General features: G+C 36.7%; 3 protein-coding genes across 7 annotated transcripts; 2 read left to right on the top strand and 1 right to left on the bottom strand.

The window, feature by feature from the left end:
* The first annotated feature begins 141 nt into the window (after positions 1–141).
* LOC120956397 (arginyl-tRNA--protein transferase 1) lies at positions 142–4,871 on the top strand. Of its 4 annotated transcripts, XM_040377828.2 has the most exons (7): positions 142–780; positions 855–1,510; positions 1,676–1,801; positions 1,910–2,059; positions 4,066–4,226; positions 4,301–4,610; positions 4,674–4,871. In XM_040377828.2, exons 1-7 carry the CDS (start codon positions 693–695, stop codon positions 4,764–4,766), a joined length of 1,584 nt encoding a protein of 527 aa, XP_040233762.2. In that variant the 5' UTR covers positions 142–692; the 3' UTR covers positions 4,767–4,871. The 4 variants fall into 4 exon arrangements, with proteins under 4 accessions (XP_040233762.2, XP_040233763.2, XP_040233764.2 ...); XM_040377829.2 differs by lacking the exon at positions 1,676–1,801 and having other exon boundaries at positions 143–780; XM_040377830.2 differs by lacking the exon at positions 1,910–2,059 and having other exon boundaries at positions 143–780; positions 1,676–1,819.
* A 54-nt stretch (positions 4,872–4,925) lies between these two features.
* On the bottom strand, positions 4,926–10,566 carry LOC120956399 (putative inorganic phosphate cotransporter). Of its 2 annotated transcripts, XM_040377832.2 has the most exons (5): positions 10,311–10,566; positions 6,723–6,806; positions 5,584–6,645; positions 5,269–5,510; positions 4,926–5,196 (listed from the first exon to the last, which is right to left on the bottom strand). In XM_040377832.2, the coding sequence occupies exons 2-5, from the start codon at positions 6,748–6,750 to the stop codon at positions 5,026–5,028; spliced, it is 1,503 nt and encodes a 500-aa protein (XP_040233766.2). In that variant the 5' UTR covers positions 6,751–6,806; positions 10,311–10,566; the 3' UTR covers positions 4,926–5,025. The 2 variants fall into 2 exon arrangements, with proteins under 2 accessions (XP_040233766.2, XP_040233768.1); XM_040377834.2 differs by lacking the exon at positions 10,311–10,566 and having other exon boundaries at positions 5,584–5,761.
* A 3,636-nt stretch (positions 10,567–14,202) lies between these two features.
* Positions 14,203–20,055, top strand: LOC120957657 (uncharacterized). Its single transcript, XM_040379966.2, has 5 exons — positions 14,203–16,333; positions 16,417–16,613; positions 16,673–16,906; positions 16,975–18,485; positions 18,581–20,055. The coding sequence occupies exons 1-5, from the start codon at positions 16,093–16,095 to the stop codon at positions 18,672–18,674; spliced, it is 2,277 nt and encodes a 758-aa protein (XP_040235900.2). The 5' UTR covers positions 14,203–16,092; the 3' UTR covers positions 18,675–20,055.
* Positions 20,056–20,084: the final 29 nt, after the last annotated feature.

Here is a 20,084-nt window from a genome sequence, read left to right as displayed (position 1 = left end):
TAGTTTTGATAATTATGAAATAAAATTCCTTGGTCCTTGGGATTTTTTTCCGTAATTTATCGCTACCGTGGCCTTGCACCTATACACATTGTCATGTGCGAGGTATTGAATGTGTTCAGCGGGCTGTCAAAAAGTGCTATATGATCCATTCCTTTCTATTCAACATCTTTCTTCCCTTTCTGCAGCGATCTTTCTGCTGTAAAAATAAATTCACGTTGTTGTTGTTAATCCTGATATTCGATGCGTACATTTGGAGACTAAAGAACAATGTATTAACTTAGACTTGCAATCGGTAGTGACAAACTCTTTATCGCTGTAGTGAAATCCTGTTTGTTTGCGAGTTGGCAGCATACCTAGTTACGAAGCGGCGTCATTGAAATGAGATTTTCTGAAGCTTTTACAAGCTATTCATAGTTGCAAGTTGCAAGAAAATAGAAATCCTTGCGTGTATGGCAGTAAATTCATCATTACCAAAAGATAGCAAATTATAGCGAATGGCTATAGGTTTGGTCAAATGAAAAGGAAGCAATGCGTTCCTGTTACATGGAAATCAGACAGCTGTGCTCACTGAGCCAGCAGTAAATTTTTGTCATCTTCGCCTTCGTTTTTGTGTTGTTGGAAAAGAACAGATGTTTTCTTTATACACAAAGAATATATGAACTAGAAGGAATAGGAGGAAAATAGCAACAAAAATGTCGTATTCCGTAGTAGAATACTATGGCGAAAATTCAAAGTATCAGTGTGGATATTGTAAGCAGTCGAGTTCGTGCTCATCTTACGGTAAAACAGTCATGTTCTCTTACATGGAACAGCACACGAAGTTCACTGGCATTTACTATGTATCTATTCCGTAGGGATGTGGGCTCATAAGCTTAGTTGTCAAGACTACCAGGAACTTATTGACCGGGGTTGGCGCCGGTCTGGATGTTACTGTTACAAACCCATGATGGACGTAACATGCTGTCCCTCGTACACAATAAAATGTGATGCGATTAATTTTCGGTTGAACAAGTCTCATAAAAAAATCATAAAACGAATGAACAAGTTTTTGCGAGACGGATTAAAGGAAACGTCCGAGCAGGATGCCCAATCGAACATCGACGAAATAGCTACCCATGATGGGAGTGCATGTGATCAAGAGCATACAGAAGTTCCTAGCATGCAACCGCGCGTACTGGATCCGGATCTGTTGAATACGCTTACACACGTTAACAGCGAAAAGCGATCTCCTTCTGCTGATGACAAAACGAGCGCATTACCTATCCCTCCCTTAAGTGGGGTGGTAAATACATCAACGCATACGAGCGATTCAAGCATAAGCAATCAGCCAAAGAAAGCAAAACTAAGGCGCATTGAACGCAAGCGTGAAAAATTGCAGAAAAAAGGACTATCTGGCCCAGACATTGAACAGCTGATGCAATCCAATAACCGAAAAAGTGCCGAAAAATCCTTAGAGGAGTTTCTTTCTGAATCCCCGCAGGATAATGACAGTCCAGCGCATCGTTTAAAGGTAGGCACAAATTAGTAGATAAAGTGCAACGTCATCGTTGAGCTACTCTTATTTCATTTGCTGATGATCTTAATAGTGCTCATTGATTTGTTGTATGAAATAGCTGTTGGTAGTTCTAACTTCTTAACTTTTATTTGTTTTTAATATTTTTTTTATTATTTCCAGGTAAAACAAGTAAATGCAAATGATGGTGCTACCGCCGCAACATTTAAACTTTATAGTTTATACCAACAAAGCATCCACAATGATCCAGCATCCAAATTGAGCATGGATCGCTTTAAGCGGTTTCTTGTAAAGTCTCCCCTGAAGGTAATTTGTGGTAGTATGATGTGTTTTAATTTAGAATATTTGTTTTGTTTTCTTCTTTTCTTTGAAAAACAATCGCCTAATGTTGCATAGATCGTGACGCTTCTTACTTCGGGAGCAAAATTCCAAGAGAGCTTGCATGTTTCTTTTAATCTGTATAAAAAGTATCAGACGGCCATTCACAATGACCCACCCGGTGCGATTGAAGACTATCTGGACTTTTTGGTGAAATCGCCATTAAAGGTACTATTTGGTTTATTTGCACTCTTTTGTTTGTAATTCAATGCTCTATGTTTGATGCTTTCCATCATTACATCATTGTTTCTAAATTTTCGAATGCGATTTTAAATTATTCTAGATTGTATGTGAATCTGGTTTTATAATGCTGTTTTATAATGTTGGTTTTCAATAATGAACACCATGTGGATCGTAATCGAACAATATATTGAGAGTTATTCTGCCAAATAGGATCACAACCACAAGTCAGATTTTAGGTGCCGCAAACAATCCATATGGCTTAAATATGACTAGACTAGGAGCATATTGCGTTCATTAGTGACAGTTTATGCCTTTGACCACTATTACGTCACTTTGAAATAACAAAAAAAAAAAGAAAATAACATGCTAAACTTTTAGTCGAGCAGTAATACTGCACATCCATGTCTGTTTCCGACGTGTGTCAGTTTGTAGAAAAATAGTTTTCCTAATATGCTCTATTTCTAACTTTTTCATGGTTGACATATATGGCTTTAAGGACTTTTTAACTTTTAACTTTAACTTTTTCTAACTTTTTAAGAACAAAGCTTTAAGGATCAAGCTTCAATAAAAGACAGCTGTAGAAATTAGACATATACAGTTAGTAATTTCTTATCGAAACGAGATTTTAACCATCGAATAACATTAGATACCATGTGGAATGGGGTTATCCCTGATCTCGTTGTCGTAATAATTCGTCATAGTTCATAGTTTCAAATATTCATAAAGTTTCAGTGCGTTGTTATATTTATAAAAGAACGTAAAGGATTTCCTTGATTTACGCGGATATTTGAGCTACACGAATACCTCGGAAACGTATAAATTGCGTAGCTAAGGGACAGACGGAAGTTTTCGGAACTGCTTTTAAATTCTATTTTTAATGGGGTATTCTTTTGCAAACATTCAATGGGTATATATTGTTTTTCTTTCTAATGTCTCTAATGTCTCTGTATATTCATCGAGTCTTGTAACTCTTCTCATTGATCGTTGTTGTAAAATGTAAATATGGGTTATACTTTGTGTCGAGATGCCCAAACGTAGTCAATCACGTTCATGCTAAATGCATTTGTTTTTTTTTGTTAATGGATTCCATGTTAAATATAAAACATTAACAATACCAGTTATTTAACATTCCTTCTGTCTATGTTGTCATAAATATTAAGTGAAAGTATTCTTTAACGGCTAATATTTGTTAGAGTCGTGCAATTTGATCTTCGATTTGTGATATTATTTTCTTTTTTGCGTATTCAATTAGTATGCATATTCAAATGCGTAGTCAATTAGTTTCACCTGGTAACAGTTTCGTGAATGGTTATACTTACTTAGCTATCAGATGCAAAAACCGCGTTATTGGTCTTTTGCAAGAGTGTCAAAAATCGCTTACGATTTTGCTCATTGGATAGTCTAGCCAAGCCTATATTTCGGTTATAGTCCTAATCTCACAGGAACAGGGTAACATTCCATTTCATTGACTATTTTACTACATGTACGTTGCATTATATATGATCATAGTATTATATATGAGACCAGTGGTCAGCAAACTTTGTTCGAAAAAGACCCAAAATCTGTAAATTAAACGCGTTGGGTGCCACGCAAGAGCCAAAAAGCCACGTGATAGTAAAAAGATTAACGACCCGTACTTTGCAGATCAATGTCATAGACCCTTCCTACTGACGTTTGGTTTAATCTAGAAAGGTGCCTTTGATAAGATTGTGTGAGTTAAATTCAAAACAAAATGGTTCCATTTGAACTGAACAGATGCTTTCAGGGTAAGACTACGTAAAAAAAACATCTCTTAAAAATAAAATTTTAAACACTGATTGTTAAAAAAAACCACTGTGGCAGCAATTTACTTTAATATAAGCTGTTTTAGTAGTATTTATCTTGTTAAATCAGCACCAGTAAAAGCAGTACCTTTGTATACTGAAAACAGCAACATTATTTAAAACACGATGTAAAATTATATACCTCTCCCCCCCTTCTCTAATTCGTAGCCTTTCCAAGGATTCGGGACTTTTCATCAACAGTATTGGCTGGACGATCGTTTGATAGCTGTTGGAGTAATTGATGTGCTACCCAATTGCGTAAGCTCGGTGTATTTCTTCTACGATCCTGAATATAAATTTCTATCGCTTGGTACTTATGGATCATTGCGGTAAGTTTTGGTAACATACTATCAAAGTGTCATATGCAAACTAACTTGTAACACTACCTTCCCCGGGTTTCCAGTGAACTAGCGTATACACGCTCGCTCTATAAAGAATATCCTAGCATTTCAAACTATTACATGGGGTTCTATATTCACTCTTGTCCTAAGATGCGTTACAAAAGCAATCTGCAGCCTTCGTATTTACTTTGTCCGGAAGCATACACATGGCATTTGCTTGATAGAACAGTTGTAGCGAAGCTAGATGCCAGCAAGTATAGCCGGCTTAACGATGATCCTACAGCGCAAGATACAAACAAAGCTACCGAGCAGGACGTAAACGATGTGCTCCTAATTTTTGGTAGATCCTGCATGACTTATACTCAGTATCTGGTAATTTACGTGCTTTAATTATGTGTTTCAGTTGAGTATTTCATTTAATGTTTATCATTACAGACGGTCGTGGGCAAGGAATTGCCTATATTGTTTGAATATGCTCGCCTGGTGGGAAAAAGTTGCGCAAAGAAAATGATGCTTTATAGGGTATAGAAATGTGCATGACACCGAAGAATGATGAAAACTGCATTGCTTGCATTAGCTGTTCCTTAAAGTGTGTTGAATTTCAAATAAAACCTAAATGGAATGTTTACTGAATTGAGCATTTTTTATTGCTAAATGTTGTTGCAATTGTGATGACATGAAACGAATTATGAACACAATTCTTATGATTTTTGGTAGGCAACGTAGTTGAATATCATATATTATTACATAATATTACACAAAAAAGGGGTAATTAACAAAGTTTTGTCTATAACTTTACACTTAGGACTTCAGGCTCTGCAGATACTGCAGCTGGTTGCTGTTTAATTTCGTTCCATTTCTGAACTTTTCCAGAGCCAAATGCAATAAAAAAGATACCGGAAACGATGTAAAACCCAGCGGTAAGCAGAAACACATACTTCCATTCATCCATTGTATTCTAAAAATACAGATATAGATTATAAATATGATCTACTAAACGAACAACAAGGTATGTAAATGCAGGTATTACCTTTTCCGATGTGAAGAAAGCTACTGTCATGGGTGCTAGGAAACCTGCCGTCGTTGCAAGAAAGTTCATCATGCCATACAAAGTGGCAGCAAAGTTCGGTGCCAAATCCTGTGCATTCACTAAATTAGTAATCGTTGAAGCACCGTTAAAACCGAGACAAGCTATAATGCATGACACGGTGACGATTGGATTCTGTGCGATAAAAGGAAGTGCGATCAGGAATGCTCCTGGCAGGAAATGTGCTGTAAAAGACAAGCCATGATTAAGTGTAATGATCAATGTCATGATCAATGTAAACAGTTTAAGATGACTTACAAAACACGATGAATGATTTTCGTAGAGCAGTGACAGTCATTGTTTCATTCCGTCGCAAACCATCGCCTATGATTCCGAAGAAAAATCCCGAAAACATGCGTGCCAAATAGGGTAAGCTTGAGAGGAATCCAGCGTTGGTTAGGTTAAAGCCAAGTACTTCGTTAATAAACTTGGGTGCCTGTGTAACGAAAAAGTTAAGCCCCCAAAAACTACTGTAATGCGATAGAACAAGTGCTGCGAATGGTATAGATTTGACAACTTTTCCCAGCGGTGGCTTTGCCTTAGCTTTCGATACTGTACTACCAAACGATGCTTCTATTAGATCTCGTTCCTCCTTTGTGATTGTTTTATGATCGCTTGGCGAGTCAGCAATCAGCCAAAACCAAATAACTCCAACCAAGGCAGACAACAGAGCAGGAACGTAAAATGCGTAAACCCAACCGAAGTGTTCTGTTAGCAGGCCAGCAAACGGCCATGTAATGACAGTACCAAAGGTGCTTCCTCCTGCAATACAAGCCACAGCTTTGCTTTTCTCATTCGGTGGAATCCAGCGCGAGATAACGTTGTGCAGCGTGGGATACACAAATCCGCTGAGGAAACCAATCATAAAACGTCCAGCTATGACACACCACACATCGATGGCGGCAAGTAGAGGAAACAATGCGGTAACAATCGCACAGAGAAGGAACGAATATCCAATCAAGCGCTGAGGACCATATCGCTCTGCAAGTGGTCCAGCAGGAAGAGAAGTCAACAGGTAGCCATAGAAGTAGGCTCCAAGGATGTGGCTTTGTATGTTTTGTTTCCAATCGTAACGAGGACCGTAGTCGGGCACGGCTAGAGTAGGTACGATATGATTATCATCTTTGGTGAATGTTTCATTGGAGTGTTCCTGATTTGAGGAGATCGCGACTGTACTGTTCGTTATTATGAAACTGTTGTTTGATACGGTTGGTTGTATCATTGCCAGAAGATTTATCGACATATGCACACGTAGCATGAACGATGCCGTACATGCAACAAATATCATTACTGTTACTATCATTCGTTTCGGGAACGATCCTTCATCAAACGGGATTAAAGAGTAAAAGAGAATTTATTAGTCAAATGTAATATAATGCTGTATTTATGGTACATACCCTTGAAAACATTGGTAGTAAGTATCATGTTCGCCTCGATTGAATGTGATTAAAGGTGTAAAATAAAAACTTTACAATACATTCCTGCAAAGGGGAAGTGCAATGTTAATATAGCATTCGTGATGATGTTTATACAGGTGATCAACAGATGTAAAGATGTGTTCCTCATTGTAATCAGTTTTCTTCTTCTGCTTCGTCTTCGTCTTAATCATTATTATTATAATTATTATTATTATCGGAATTTTGTCACTTCTCAGCTGGGGAATTCAACGTATATCGTGCTATTCAAATGCCAAACAGGGATTAGGCACTTTGGATCTCATTCACCAGTTTTCTTTATTCTTTATGAGTTTGCATAGTATGTTAGTTAAGGTGATTCGGAATCTACTTACAGTGTTATTATTATTATTATTATTATTATTATTATTATTATTATTATTATTATTATTATTATTATTATTATTATTATTATTATTATTATTATTATTATTATTATTATTATTATTATTATTATTATTTTTATAATTATTATTATTATTATTATTATTATTATTATTATTATTATTATTATTATTATTATTATTATTATTATTATTATTATTATTATACGAATAATAGTAATCATTATTATTATTACATTGAATGTTATTATTATTGATATTTATATTACTATTAATTTTATTATATTCATTATTTTTTATTTTTATTTATATCACTATTACTTTCATTATATTCATTATTTATTTTATGTTCATTTATTTATTATTATTATTATTATTATTACTATTATTATCTTGTTAGTAAATTTGCTTATTTTGGGACAAAAGAACTCTTGACAAGCCAATGTCCAATTCACATTTAAATTTATACAATTCGCTATAAACAAATGCTCGCGATGCATTCACGGTGATGTTATTTGAAATATATTATTATTGCATTATTGGGGCGGTCCCGTGGTACAGTCTTCAACTCGACCGACTAAATAAAATGATCCGCCATGAGTTCAAGCCCAGAATGGACCGTCCCCCCGTAGCAAGGATTGACTATCCGGCTACGTGGTAATGAATTAAGTCTCGAAAGCCTGTATAGGCCGGCATGTCCGCGTAGGACGTAACGCCAAATAAAAGAAGAAGTATTATTGCATGTGTTGTAAAAAGTTGGATAATTGAATATCCTTTCATTTGGCATCTTTTATTTGTTTAAATTAACATTTTTACGGGTTTGGCCGTATTTTTGGTCCCTGATACATAATATATTTAAAAAAAGAGATACATAATCACAACAGAAAACACAAAATTGCATAACTAAATGCAGTGATTACAGAGCGTTAAAATGCCGAGAGAAAAAAATACGTTTCAGTATCTTCTTATTTTATGCATCAAATGACAGGTACTTGATGCTTTTCAATGATTGTTTGTACAGTTCTTATCAGTATTTTATAAGCTCGTATAATGTATAATTGTAGTTAACAAAAAATTTAATAATCGTAAGAACGATTCTGAAACTTTTAAAAACTGTTAATTTAGCGTAGTGTGGAATGCAGCGCGTTTTAAAAAAAGGTTGATCAATTTTCCAATACATATTGAACATTGGCAGTATTAATATATCAATGTACTGCCATTTTTAATGTCATTGTCGTATTTAATAACTAAGTGCAAAATATTGAATAGATCAATCAAGTGATTGCTCAAATTTGATTGTTAGTTGCGGTGAAATTTGTCATAGCCACTAACGGATGAAGCATGACCAAACAACGTTCGACATAAACGATGGTATAGTGTAGAAACCTCTAGCGTACAGTATGCTCCCGAGATATACGGTGAACGTATACGATGTTTCATTGGATGTTCCCCGATGTTCCCGCTTATCATGAATATCTGCGTAAGTCAAATATCACGTTTTTAAGCTAAAATACATTTAAAGAATGGCTATCTTTGTTTATGCTACTATTTTTATACATTTTATAAATTATTTAACACGATTCGTGCAGGAAAAAAGGATATTTCTGGCTTTTACAATTTTACAATTGTTGGAGCAAATTTTTATTGATTTGACAATTGATCTGCGAAAGCGTGTATCATCGAATCCGCTTATGTCGTGAACCACGTAACTCGGGCCCGGACTGTAAAAATCTGTACAGGCTGTATTAAATCTCTCCTCTAAAAATGGATTTATATGATACCTAATGACATGATTTCGATGCATAGCACGATTTATTGCACGATTTGGTGCTTGCTGGTGTATTAATTGTTGTAGCATTTTATGCTGAGTTATAACATTCTAATGACGTGTACTATTACTGTTCAGCAATACAATATGGCCGAAACCATTCTAATATTATTTTTAAAAAAATATACAATAGGCTGCTGTTTTCTGGGATAATTTTATGAAAACGTAAGGGGATTGCTGTGAGTTCTTTTTTATGATTACCCATGGATGCAGCGCCTGGTTTGTATCAACAACGGTACAGTAACTTTTATTGTAGTATATATTCAAATGTCTCACTGTAGTCAAGGCGAAAGGATTGTAGGAGATAGAAATTTTTGTGATTCACAGTCTGCCGGTGCTGAAATTAATGTACCTGGTATGATAACAATGTACGATACATATATAATTAGTAATTAGCACCTTCCAAGATTCACGAACCAACAATTTGATGGCAAAATTTATGAACGTTTTGTTTAATCATTATACATCACACCTTAAACCAACAAGTAGTTTCATATGTTGAAATGCCCATCAGTAACTCATTCCAAATATGACAGAATTGGGAAATATGCGTACTTAAATATGGTACTTAAGTAAAAGGAGAAACGGTCATTGAAACAGGGCAGGGCGCTTTTATATCATGTTATCGGTAGGACTGTATCGTGCATTTGTTTTATTTTACAATGTTTTTCTCTCTGATATTCTTCTAAAATATCACATTTATTTATTATCTCTGATATTTTTTTTAGATTATCACATTTTATTCAATCATCTTTATCAGCACTATCCAATGCAACAATGTAGGTTCAATGGACGTATGTAACCGGTTAAACTAACATAACATGCATATATGGTCACTAAAAAAACTGGATCCTGCAAAGACTTACGCAACCTCATCCTTGAAGTTCGTTGGACGATGGAGGTCAATCTTGTTTAATGATTTGTTTTTACTTTTTCTAGAAGAACAAATGTAGTAGCAGATTTTATTTAAAAAATACACTGTACTAAAATGTTGTTTCCAGTCTGAGATTGTATTCAATGGCATGCTGTTAATGACCAGTGAATACGTCGACATTTAATTCCAGTTCCGGTGCAGAATTTTTAAAGGGTAAGGCCTTTCGCTTCACTAGCCCGTGGCAGTTAGCTTGACCTCCATTCATTTTGGTTACGTTGTCAACAACCGCTGATATCTCTAAGTGAATGTCTATAATATAACTTAACCGTTTGCAAATTTCAGTTGAAGGTTTCGTATATTGTTCATGTTTAGGCGAAGATAGCAGAGAAGAACACAAATAACTGTTGGGGAACATCTCACAAGACGAAACACAATACATTAAAAACGTTAAAAACAAACAATACAACATGGTTTTATGAGCTTACACGAAGTGATTCCTAATTCACTTATCCAACAGTCCGGGTGTATTCACACACTACATTAAGCGACACTACCATAGAAGCATTGTATTCACTATTTCCCACCGTTTTGCAGTGATCGAAGATCCACAATATGTACTTGAAATCAACTGTGAATGGCGTGTAAAAGCGATTCACCCTGGTTATTACTGAAACGTACGACGCACGGAACCGTTTGTTGGCGCGTTCGGTAGAGCAATTGATCAGGCACGCATCGCAATCCGCAACATGATCATTTTCCAATGATTTGCTACTCTCTCGTTCGACTGTTGATACGCGCTTCTCTCTTCTCTCTGGTGTGATGTACATGGTACACTGAGCAGCGTTATTAAAAGTTAACTTAAAAGTTAAAATTATTTGAAAATTTTAACTCGTTGCTACGGAATGCTAGAAGCGATTATATTATTGTGTATGTCAAATATTTTAGACAGATTAGTTTAGTTTTAGTTTTTACCTTCGCTCGGAAGCAAAATTTGGTTTTTACAATATCTCTCCGGTTGAAAATCTGTTTATCAAAGCTTTAGTCTGCAGTTGGGCCTATTCACTGAGTGTGACCGCTTAGGGATTTTACTATTATTAATATGCCACTTTTAGTTAATACCTTTTTTGCAATTATACATTTTTACATAAAACTATAGGCACAAATCGGATCCAGATAAATTTTGATGCTGTTTTTGTAAGTAAACTTTGTGATATTTTATAACGTAATGTTCAACGTAATGCTAAATATAAAAAATGGCATCTTTCTTGATTGAACATTTTCCCACTGTTCGCACTGAATATATACGGCAAAAAGAGAGAAGAGAGTATTACTAGTCGATTGAGAGAATATCAATTGGAATTGGATTGGAAAAAAGCTCATGTTGTGAATTCAGCGTTCTGCCGAATGCGCTAACAAACGGTTTCGTGCGTCGTAAGTTTCAATAATAACCAGGGTGAATCGCTTTTACAGGCTATTCAGTTGAAGTTCTAGTGAATATTGTAGATCTTCCATCACTGCATTATCGTGGGTATTAGTGAATACAAGATTTTACGCCAGTATCTCTAGATATAGTGTGCGAATGTATCCGAACTGTTGGTTTGCGAATCATTTTGTGTATTGCTCAAGTTGCCTTGGCTCAAGTATATAAATTATATTTTTATATACCGAAAATTGTTTTGTTTTTCAACATTACTCGATGTTTGGTTTTTCTCTTGTACATGTGATGTTGAAGCTACAATGTATGAAATTTATCAAAAATTTAACAGAACAAGAAGGCAAATACCCCACCATTATCTAATGTGGTTGAGATCTAGACTCAGTAGAGACCATTTCACCATTACGATCGGCAACTATAAAGTAAAAAAAAAAAATTCAAAGCTCGTGGCATTATGCTTTGGGATACATAAATATGCATAGGAATAGTTTTTTCCTTCTATTGAATTATGAATCCGAGAGTTTTTGAGAGTGGAGGGCAATGTAAAGTGTAACTTATAGTATTCTGAATTTAAAATATACAATAATCAAGCCATCAATTAAGTGGGTATTAATTGTCACTTTAACAATTAATTGGGTGTTTAACCGTAGGTGGACTGAGTCGATTTGGCCCCGTAGACGATAGCTTGCTTGGACCGGTCTGGTACGACTCGTACGACTTAACGACATTGCCGTCTTGGGTTCAAGCCCCGAATGGACCATGCACCCATATGTGTAGGAATTTTGAATTTTGAATTTTTTTTTTTTGACTGAAAGCCAAGTCTACTAGTGATGTTCAGAGACAGGTCTTGGCCGGATGTATTGGATCAATTAACTCAACGATAACATTTCTTTGATTCATAATATAAATAAATTAAAATTTTAATATTTCTTTGTATTGATCTATGAACTAATAGAGCTATTTTTCATTTCCTTTCGTAAAATATTTGAGCCTATAAACCTCATTATATTCATATTCATATTTATATTCATTTTTATTTGTCTACCTTCTAGTTACACAAATACTTAAATAATACTGATTAGTTATGTTTAGTTTTAAAATTATATTCGAGGACCTCAGGTTATCAGGAGGCAGATACGCACCGGTAGTTATTGCGGATGAAATATGTTTTGACTGATTACGAAGTGAAATGCTACGCTCCTGAAAGTTATGCAATTTCTGAAATTTCACTATTTAGAAGAGGTACTTGAATTTTGTCTTAAAAAATCTCACTTCTACGTTGTTCTTAGGAACTCCACTTGAAAAGTATCGTTTTTTAATTAATTTTTAATTTAGCTGATTTATCCATTATAATTTACATACCACGTATTGTTGCGAAAGCGGTAACGGTGTGTAAAATGGCCAATAGATGGCGCGGTTTCTTGAAGCTTCGACGCCGGCTTACGTTCGAAAAAGCTTGGTAAAGGTAATCTTTCTCCCGGTCTTGGCATTCTTATTTGTGTTACAAAATGTAAAAGGATGGGAAAAGGCGGGCCCTTCCGACTCTGGAACATTAACATACTATCTAGAATTGAAACAAACTAAAATTCTATTTATTATTACATAATTACATGCCGTGAGTGGTATTGCATTGAATGCTAAAAATCAGAACCTCATCAACGTTTACAATATTCATGAAAAAAAGTTGTCTTTGTAGCGGTCGAAGAGAACATCGATAGTAGAGTGGGTGGTGGGAGGAAAAAAATCAGGGTTTGATTACATTACTGGTGTGCAACAATAGGAAACATTTGATTTGAGTTAAAAAATCGTTGTTGAGGTTTTTGTGTTGCTTTTGTTTCATCGGATCAGTTTTTGACTGTTAGTCACTAAACTGAAAAGCCTCTCATGGCAATTTTTAATTATGTTTTGAAAATCGTTTTACATACTTTAGTTTGAATTTCAAAAACAATCATTAAATCATTAAACAGACTTATTTTTATTTTTTTTATTTAAAAAATATCATCAAAAATATCATATATTATCCTAATAAAACTCATAAAATCTAAAAAAAGTTATAAAAACACTTTTAAAAATCGTAAAAAAAAATATTTCTGTAAAACCTTCCCAAAATATATTTTTTTAAATATATTTTTAAATGGACAATTTTGCATTAGTGCATTAGTTAGTACAAAATACCTATTTTTCGACGTGTGTTTATTTTTTATGGTACCACCCTAAATTTTTTGTTTTAATAAGTCATGTAATAACAGTCCTAAAATTTTGAAAAAATTTACGAAAATGAAAAAAAACATTTCGCACAATTTATACATTTACTGTTCTTAACTATCTCTCCGCATGTTTGCCGCAAATCGCCTAAAACGAAATAATAGTGACATATTTTAAATATCCTTATACAGTGGAGCGCCGTTTATGCGGTTACCTTTCATCCGGATGTCCGTATATCCGTGCTGGTCAGATATGATAGTCAAAATTAAAGGACTTATTGTGTTGACAATAGGTGATAAGTAAGTAAGTTAGTATTGTGTTGACACTTGTACCTATTGTCCTTGTAATCTGAGTATCCCGGTGAGGTCAAGTCCCAATGAGCCCGGATAAATGGCGTTTTAAATTGTAATCTCCTCTGTTACGCTGGATAAGTTTAACTTGTGATGTTCGTGACAGACGTGTGGAAGATGAGGTGTGTACTTCGATGATAGATTGTAACAGGCACTTAATGATCTGAAGAACAGTTTGTAAACTAGGATATGGCACCAAAACTTTCTAAACATATTGTGGAAAAAGATTAGATCAGAACATTTTCAAATATCAAACGGAAACAGATCGTTAATTCTTGATGCCAATGAACATTTATAATAAAATATGAATTTGCTGCAATCAGAAGGTTGGGGAGTGCTTGATAATTGAATTATTAGACTAAATCTCAAAAACTATCTCCAAAGCACCGTCATTTTGAATGTGAAGCATGTATTAGATATGAACGTGCTGATTGGATTGTGCTATCCATTATTTTAGTTTGGTAACAACAGTTACACAGGATTGGTTTGATCGTCAAATCGCACGTCTTAACAACCAACATATGCGTCATAGATTTAAGCACCGTAGGGAGCGAGCTGCACTGACTATCCTTCTATGAGTATGGCCATCTAACCTCGTTGATGGCTTAGGCAGGCCAAGAACGGCTAAGATAGCTTAATTTGAAAAAAAGGAATCATTTTTTCATCATTTAAAGAAAAATGTTACAAACTGTTACAATAAACAACATAGAAACATAATAAATTAACATTTAATTGATTCATCGCTCCTGTTTATCGTCCCTTCAACGCAGCACGCTCTTCTTGCTGGTAAACGGCAAGATCAGCCATGGAGAGCTGCTGCATCGAATGAACCGCGTCCCATCTCCGTCATGTTCGTTTTGTCCTGCAATAGACAAACTGGAACATAAATTCGCTGGCAGCAGAAGATTTGCTGATGCTGGGCAGATTCTGCACCAGCGAATTAGCGTTGTAATTTCAGAGTGTCCGTCTTCGTCAACGTCATTGTTCGGTTTGTTGCGTTTGCCTGTACTAAATGGCATTAGATAAACGCAGCCATATCCTAAGTTTGTTTGCGAACTATGTCATCCACATCATTGGAAACAATGATGCTGTGATTGACATAGAAGTTCTGCGTTGTTCATTGTAAATATTAATGTTAAATAGAACCTAAGCACGTTTGCAATAAAACTTTAAAATAAAATTGCAACAGTTGTTAAACGAAAATTTGGCTTACCATGTACGTGGTGTATAACAAGGAATAACATGTTTCCCTGAATAGAAGTCTAATTAACAAATTAACAAGATGGGTTAAACTTGGGTAGCACTAATTGCAACCCAGAACAAATAGTGTACATACGCATTGAAGAAAAATGAAGAACCATATAAAGTTTAAAAAATATGTAAAAAAGTGCTTACTGCAGTAGAATAGAAAAAGTTATCAAATATACATTTGAACACAAAGCTGCTACAGTATATTGCGGAGTTGTTATAGCTTGCCCAAAATTATCTCCCAAAAACTCGACCAACGGAATTCCAACGAGTGTTATCGACATTAAACATACGCTCAAATATGCCACATTAAGACGTGCGTAAACTGCAGTTTTTTTTAGTTGGTAGAGCAACATGATAATTGTTAACCACGTTGGAAAGTGGTTGATCTGTTCAGCGGTACAAAACCTCTTATAACGATTATTGTTAACTAGATATGACGTTTCATTTGTTTTCGCTGTACACCATTTACCGGAGTGTTATCGGTGTATAGTTCATACAGAAGAAACAAATGTTTAGGTGCATCACATTCTATGCGTAATTGAAGTAGAGTAGCAAAAAAAGGTCGGTAGTTTTCGGAAGAGCTTTGCACCTTTCCTTCTAGTAAACGGGATCTCCTGGGGGTTTCAAGGAAACGGGTGCGAATCGTCCGAAAAATCCGAATTGCACGTTCCGCACGCAGTTCAAGGCACGTTGTTTGTTTTCTTTATACGGGTGAGAACAGTGTGTATCGTTTTGCACGTCGCATTGCATGCATACAACACACGACAGACAGTTTGAAAACAAAACAAAAAAGTCGAGAAAAGTGTCATACGGGCTTTCATCGCTGCAAAAGCTTGCAGTTAAAACACTCAGGTTTGACCCTTCGCACAGCGAGATAGCTTGTGGTTTATAAAAGCCCTTGCAATCCAGCGTGTACATTTTAGTTTGAAGTCGCATGGTTTGGCCTACACGGTGCAACTGGCCGGCACGGTGCGTAACTGCAGACAGTGCGATAGAAATTATTCGGTGTGCTGCAACAAGACAACGATGATGGGTGCGAAACAATATTCTACGTGCTCAGCTCTATTGGCAGGCGTAATAGCTGCCTGCTTGGTTCTTGGTGACATTGGGGTGAATAGTGCTCAAACGGCGCCGGTTTTGTTTCTTACTGTGAAAAGTTGCAACTTTGGTATGACGAAAGTCGATCATTTGAAGTGTGGTTATTTGATTGTGACAGACATTTTAATAAGCCCTGATGGAGTGCCGCTACCATTTTTCCACGATAACAGTGAGTTTTTTTTTTCATTTATTATAATAACAGTGTTCTGTAAAAGTACGACATTCAAAATCATTCTCTCTCCGTTTCAAAAGGAATCAATATCAAGAAGTCCGGTCTGAAGATAATTGCGTCCTTTGGGGGGTCAGTAGTGCCTTCTGAGCTGTTTGCTTTTCTAACGTGTGATGATCAACGGCGAGCTGCATTTGTGATTAATTTGGTCGAGTTTACACTAGCTCATGGATTCCATGGAATCGATTTGGGCTGGCTCTATCCAGCACCACAGGAAAGGGTATGGCAGTACACTACAAAATCGGTTCCGTCAGTATGCTTACGAACTTTTCTTTACAGGATCAGTACGTCCGATTGTTAAGGGATTTGAGACTTGCTTGCGATCTGAATGGATTGGTGTTAACGGTGACTGTTCCTAGCCGACCGTCCGTGATTGAGGTGAACTATCCGGTGGAAAAACTGGATAAGTATGCAGATTACGTTATCTTGAGTACGACGGAATTTAGAAAACTACGCAAAACATCATTCATAGCACCGTTGTACTCATGCAGTCCAGGGTCTTCCAATAGCATTGTGAGCATTAACTTATTATTGACCATTGAAATCAATTGCAACGTATAAGCACATTCTTATTATTACAGGATTACCACGTGGATCGATGGAAGATGGCTGGTCTGAGCTGCGGGAAAATTGTCATTGTAATTCAAACAATGACATTAACGTACAAGCTGTACATTCAGAATGAGTATCGGGTGGGTACACCAGCTCTGCAGCTAAAGATTCGTCCGTACTATAAAATCTGTCGGAAACTGTACAGTGGGTCGCTAGAGATTTGGGACAGCAATGTTCGAAGCCCTTATGCATTCCGTGATTTATCCTGGTACTCATACGAAAATGAAAAGTCCGTTAAAGAAAAGGTGTGTTTCGTAGTGCAGCAGGGTCTTGGCGGGTTGGCTGTGTTCTATTACGATGAAGATGATCCGATCAATATATGTGGAGATGGGCAGTATCCTCTTACAGCGATAGTGGTAGCGGCAATGAATTCACAGTACCATCCGCCTTCAGTGATTACTGATTCACAGATCTACCATTACGATTCACCATCGTTAACGCCACTATCACAGCTAGACTACCACCAATACAGTGAGGTTAACAGCAAAGACCCACTGGTTGTTTATGTAGAAGAAGAGAACCCATATGGAAAGACAGTATTGCCCTCCAAACCAAGCACTGGAACGTATTTTCCATCTAGCAATGTTCAACACAAATCGGGTCCGCTGAATTACAGCATGAATAAGACGTCGTTAACCAGAGAAATGAATGATCAATTTTCTACAGATGGGTTTGAAGCGTTTTATGGTGCCACAGACTCAGGATCTGATGAGTATCATGAAGATTTTATGGATACGATTTACGGTTTAATGGAAGTTGGTCAGAGTGTAGATATGGCTCCTCCCCAATTATCTACAAGCAATACGCCTTCTATGGTGTTTAGCGAACCAAACCCCGTATCGCCCACTGTACAACTGTTCTCGGAAAATGTTCCCGTAGACAACTCACGGGCATGCAAATTGTTTTCAGAACATACCAATAATCATCCTACGGGACACACTGCCTGCACTGGGTGCAAAGGGTTTGGTACTTCCAAGCCATGTACGCATTGCTCCTCTACGCCAGTCGAGCATCACCGAGCATGCTGTCCGTGCAAGTTGTCAGGAATTAAAATAGTCGCTACAGGAAATGCACCGACAACTACAACTACTACAACTACAACGACGACAACTACAATGGCGCCACCTGTCATTCACTTTTTCCCGATGATGCCACCAACAATGAAGCCACCTACATGTTGCCAGGGGTGTGAAAAGTGTGTCAAAATTATGGCGACCGGTAATGCCGAGGCTCCGAAAGAGGTAGTACATCCTGTACATTGCCCTTGTACAACGCCTGGGCAACATCTGAATGCTCAGTTATACTCAGAGCATTCATGCGTGCCGGGAGCCAAAACTGCTGGAGTAAAAATTCAAGCACAAGCTGTTGGAGCGCAACCAATTGTTCCATCTGCACCTTTCGGAGTGAAGATTTGTCCTCGCGATGGAATCCTTCACGATCCGCATGATCGACGCTCATATTATCTTTGCAAACGTGGCTTGTGAGTATACATGGTTAAGATATGCTATGATGTACAACCAACTTTACAAACAAACAAAATACAAATAATCTTTTCTGTTAACGTTTATATTGCAGGCCCATGTGTGATGAAAATAAGTTCAGCTGCGCACACGGTTACATATTTAACGAAATGAGTAAAAAATGTGTACCGGAAGGATTGTCGAAATAGCTGCATCGCTGATTTTCTTACGTTTATAATTGCTTACCAGAGTCTGTTTATGTCACCTTCCTACGTTTGCGGAAAAAAGCTTGCGTGCTGCTTAAACAATCCAGTGATTGTGTCGGTCTGTTTAGGTGAGCGTTTGCAAGTAATGTGTAAAGATAGCTGTAGATAATAAATAGTTTTCCAAATATTAAACATCCTGCATCGTCTTTGAAATAAGCTGCACTTCCTAACATGCATTGTTTCACAATCACTAAACAAACCATAAAGTGATATGATTTTCTTCCGTGTTATCAATGCTCTGGTCACGTAGCAATACTTTTTACCAAAAAAGTTTCAAACGTGCTTTTCGTGTGAAACATGTGGCTTTCACAGTATAACAAACAGTACTCCAACAATGGTGCCTGGAAATATAATAGACCGGATGTATTGCTTGATTAGAGCGAAAGTGATATGACTGGTAAACGTTAACGGCGTACTGTACATATATGTATAATTTACCTTCATTTGATAAGTTGACACGCTCACAGAGCAATACAACAAAACTCTAGGATTAGACTTGTGCCTGATGGGAATATCCACATCCATCGATACTATATTCGATGTACGGATACCAATGGATATGGATTGGAGAACCATAAATTTAATTGATTTTTTTTTATTTGTTGGGAATACTAGACGGCGAATTTGATTAAAATAGATTTTTTTCTTTTTTATTCATTACATTCGCCGTTTGTTAAACACGCAGCCTACTGAATTCGAATGCACTTATCGAACTAGTATGATAACACCAAACCTACTAAACCTACTGAAGTCTTATGAACCAACCGGCCTCGTATGAACCTATTGAACTCGTTGCATCCACTGACCGGGATATCATATGCTCATATGCAGTAGGAGCTGTTGAACCTACTGGAACCAAAGTTACTACCTGTAGCGTTCCGGGTTGCATTTGTATTGTCGGTAGGTTCGGGTCGACCCGCGCATCACAAGCGTACACACATGTACTAATAGCTAGTGTGTATCAAGCACTCAAGAGGAAACAATATTGTCCCATGACCCATGACCCATGAAAAATTAGTTTAAACAAAATTTAAAACCAAGTAAAACAACTTTGGTAATATTACGAATTTGATTAGACAAGACAGATACAAAGATAATGCTATGGAATGTAATGTCTCATGTGTAAGGCGCCCATTCATTCATTGCGTAACGCAAAATTTTCAAATTTTCGACCCCCTCTGCCGTTAGTGCAACAAACTGTAACGTGGAAGAAACCCCACTAGTGATGGGCAAAACGGCTCCGAAGGCAGATCCGGCTCAGACCGGCTTCAAACAATTTCGAAGCCGGATCCACTCCAACGACTCCGCTCCTCGAGCCGGCTACAGAGCAGTTGGTGCGCTCCGAAACGCCCA

The sequence above is a fragment of the Anopheles coluzzii genome, chromosome 3 (genome assembly GCF_943734685.1).
Source record: "Anopheles coluzzii chromosome 3, AcolN3, whole genome shotgun sequence".
Classification (NCBI taxonomy): Eukaryota; Metazoa; Arthropoda; class Insecta; order Diptera; family Culicidae; genus Anopheles; species Anopheles coluzzii.
The sequence above is the reverse complement of the archived record's forward strand: the minus strand, read 5'-3'. Positions and strand labels throughout refer to the sequence as shown.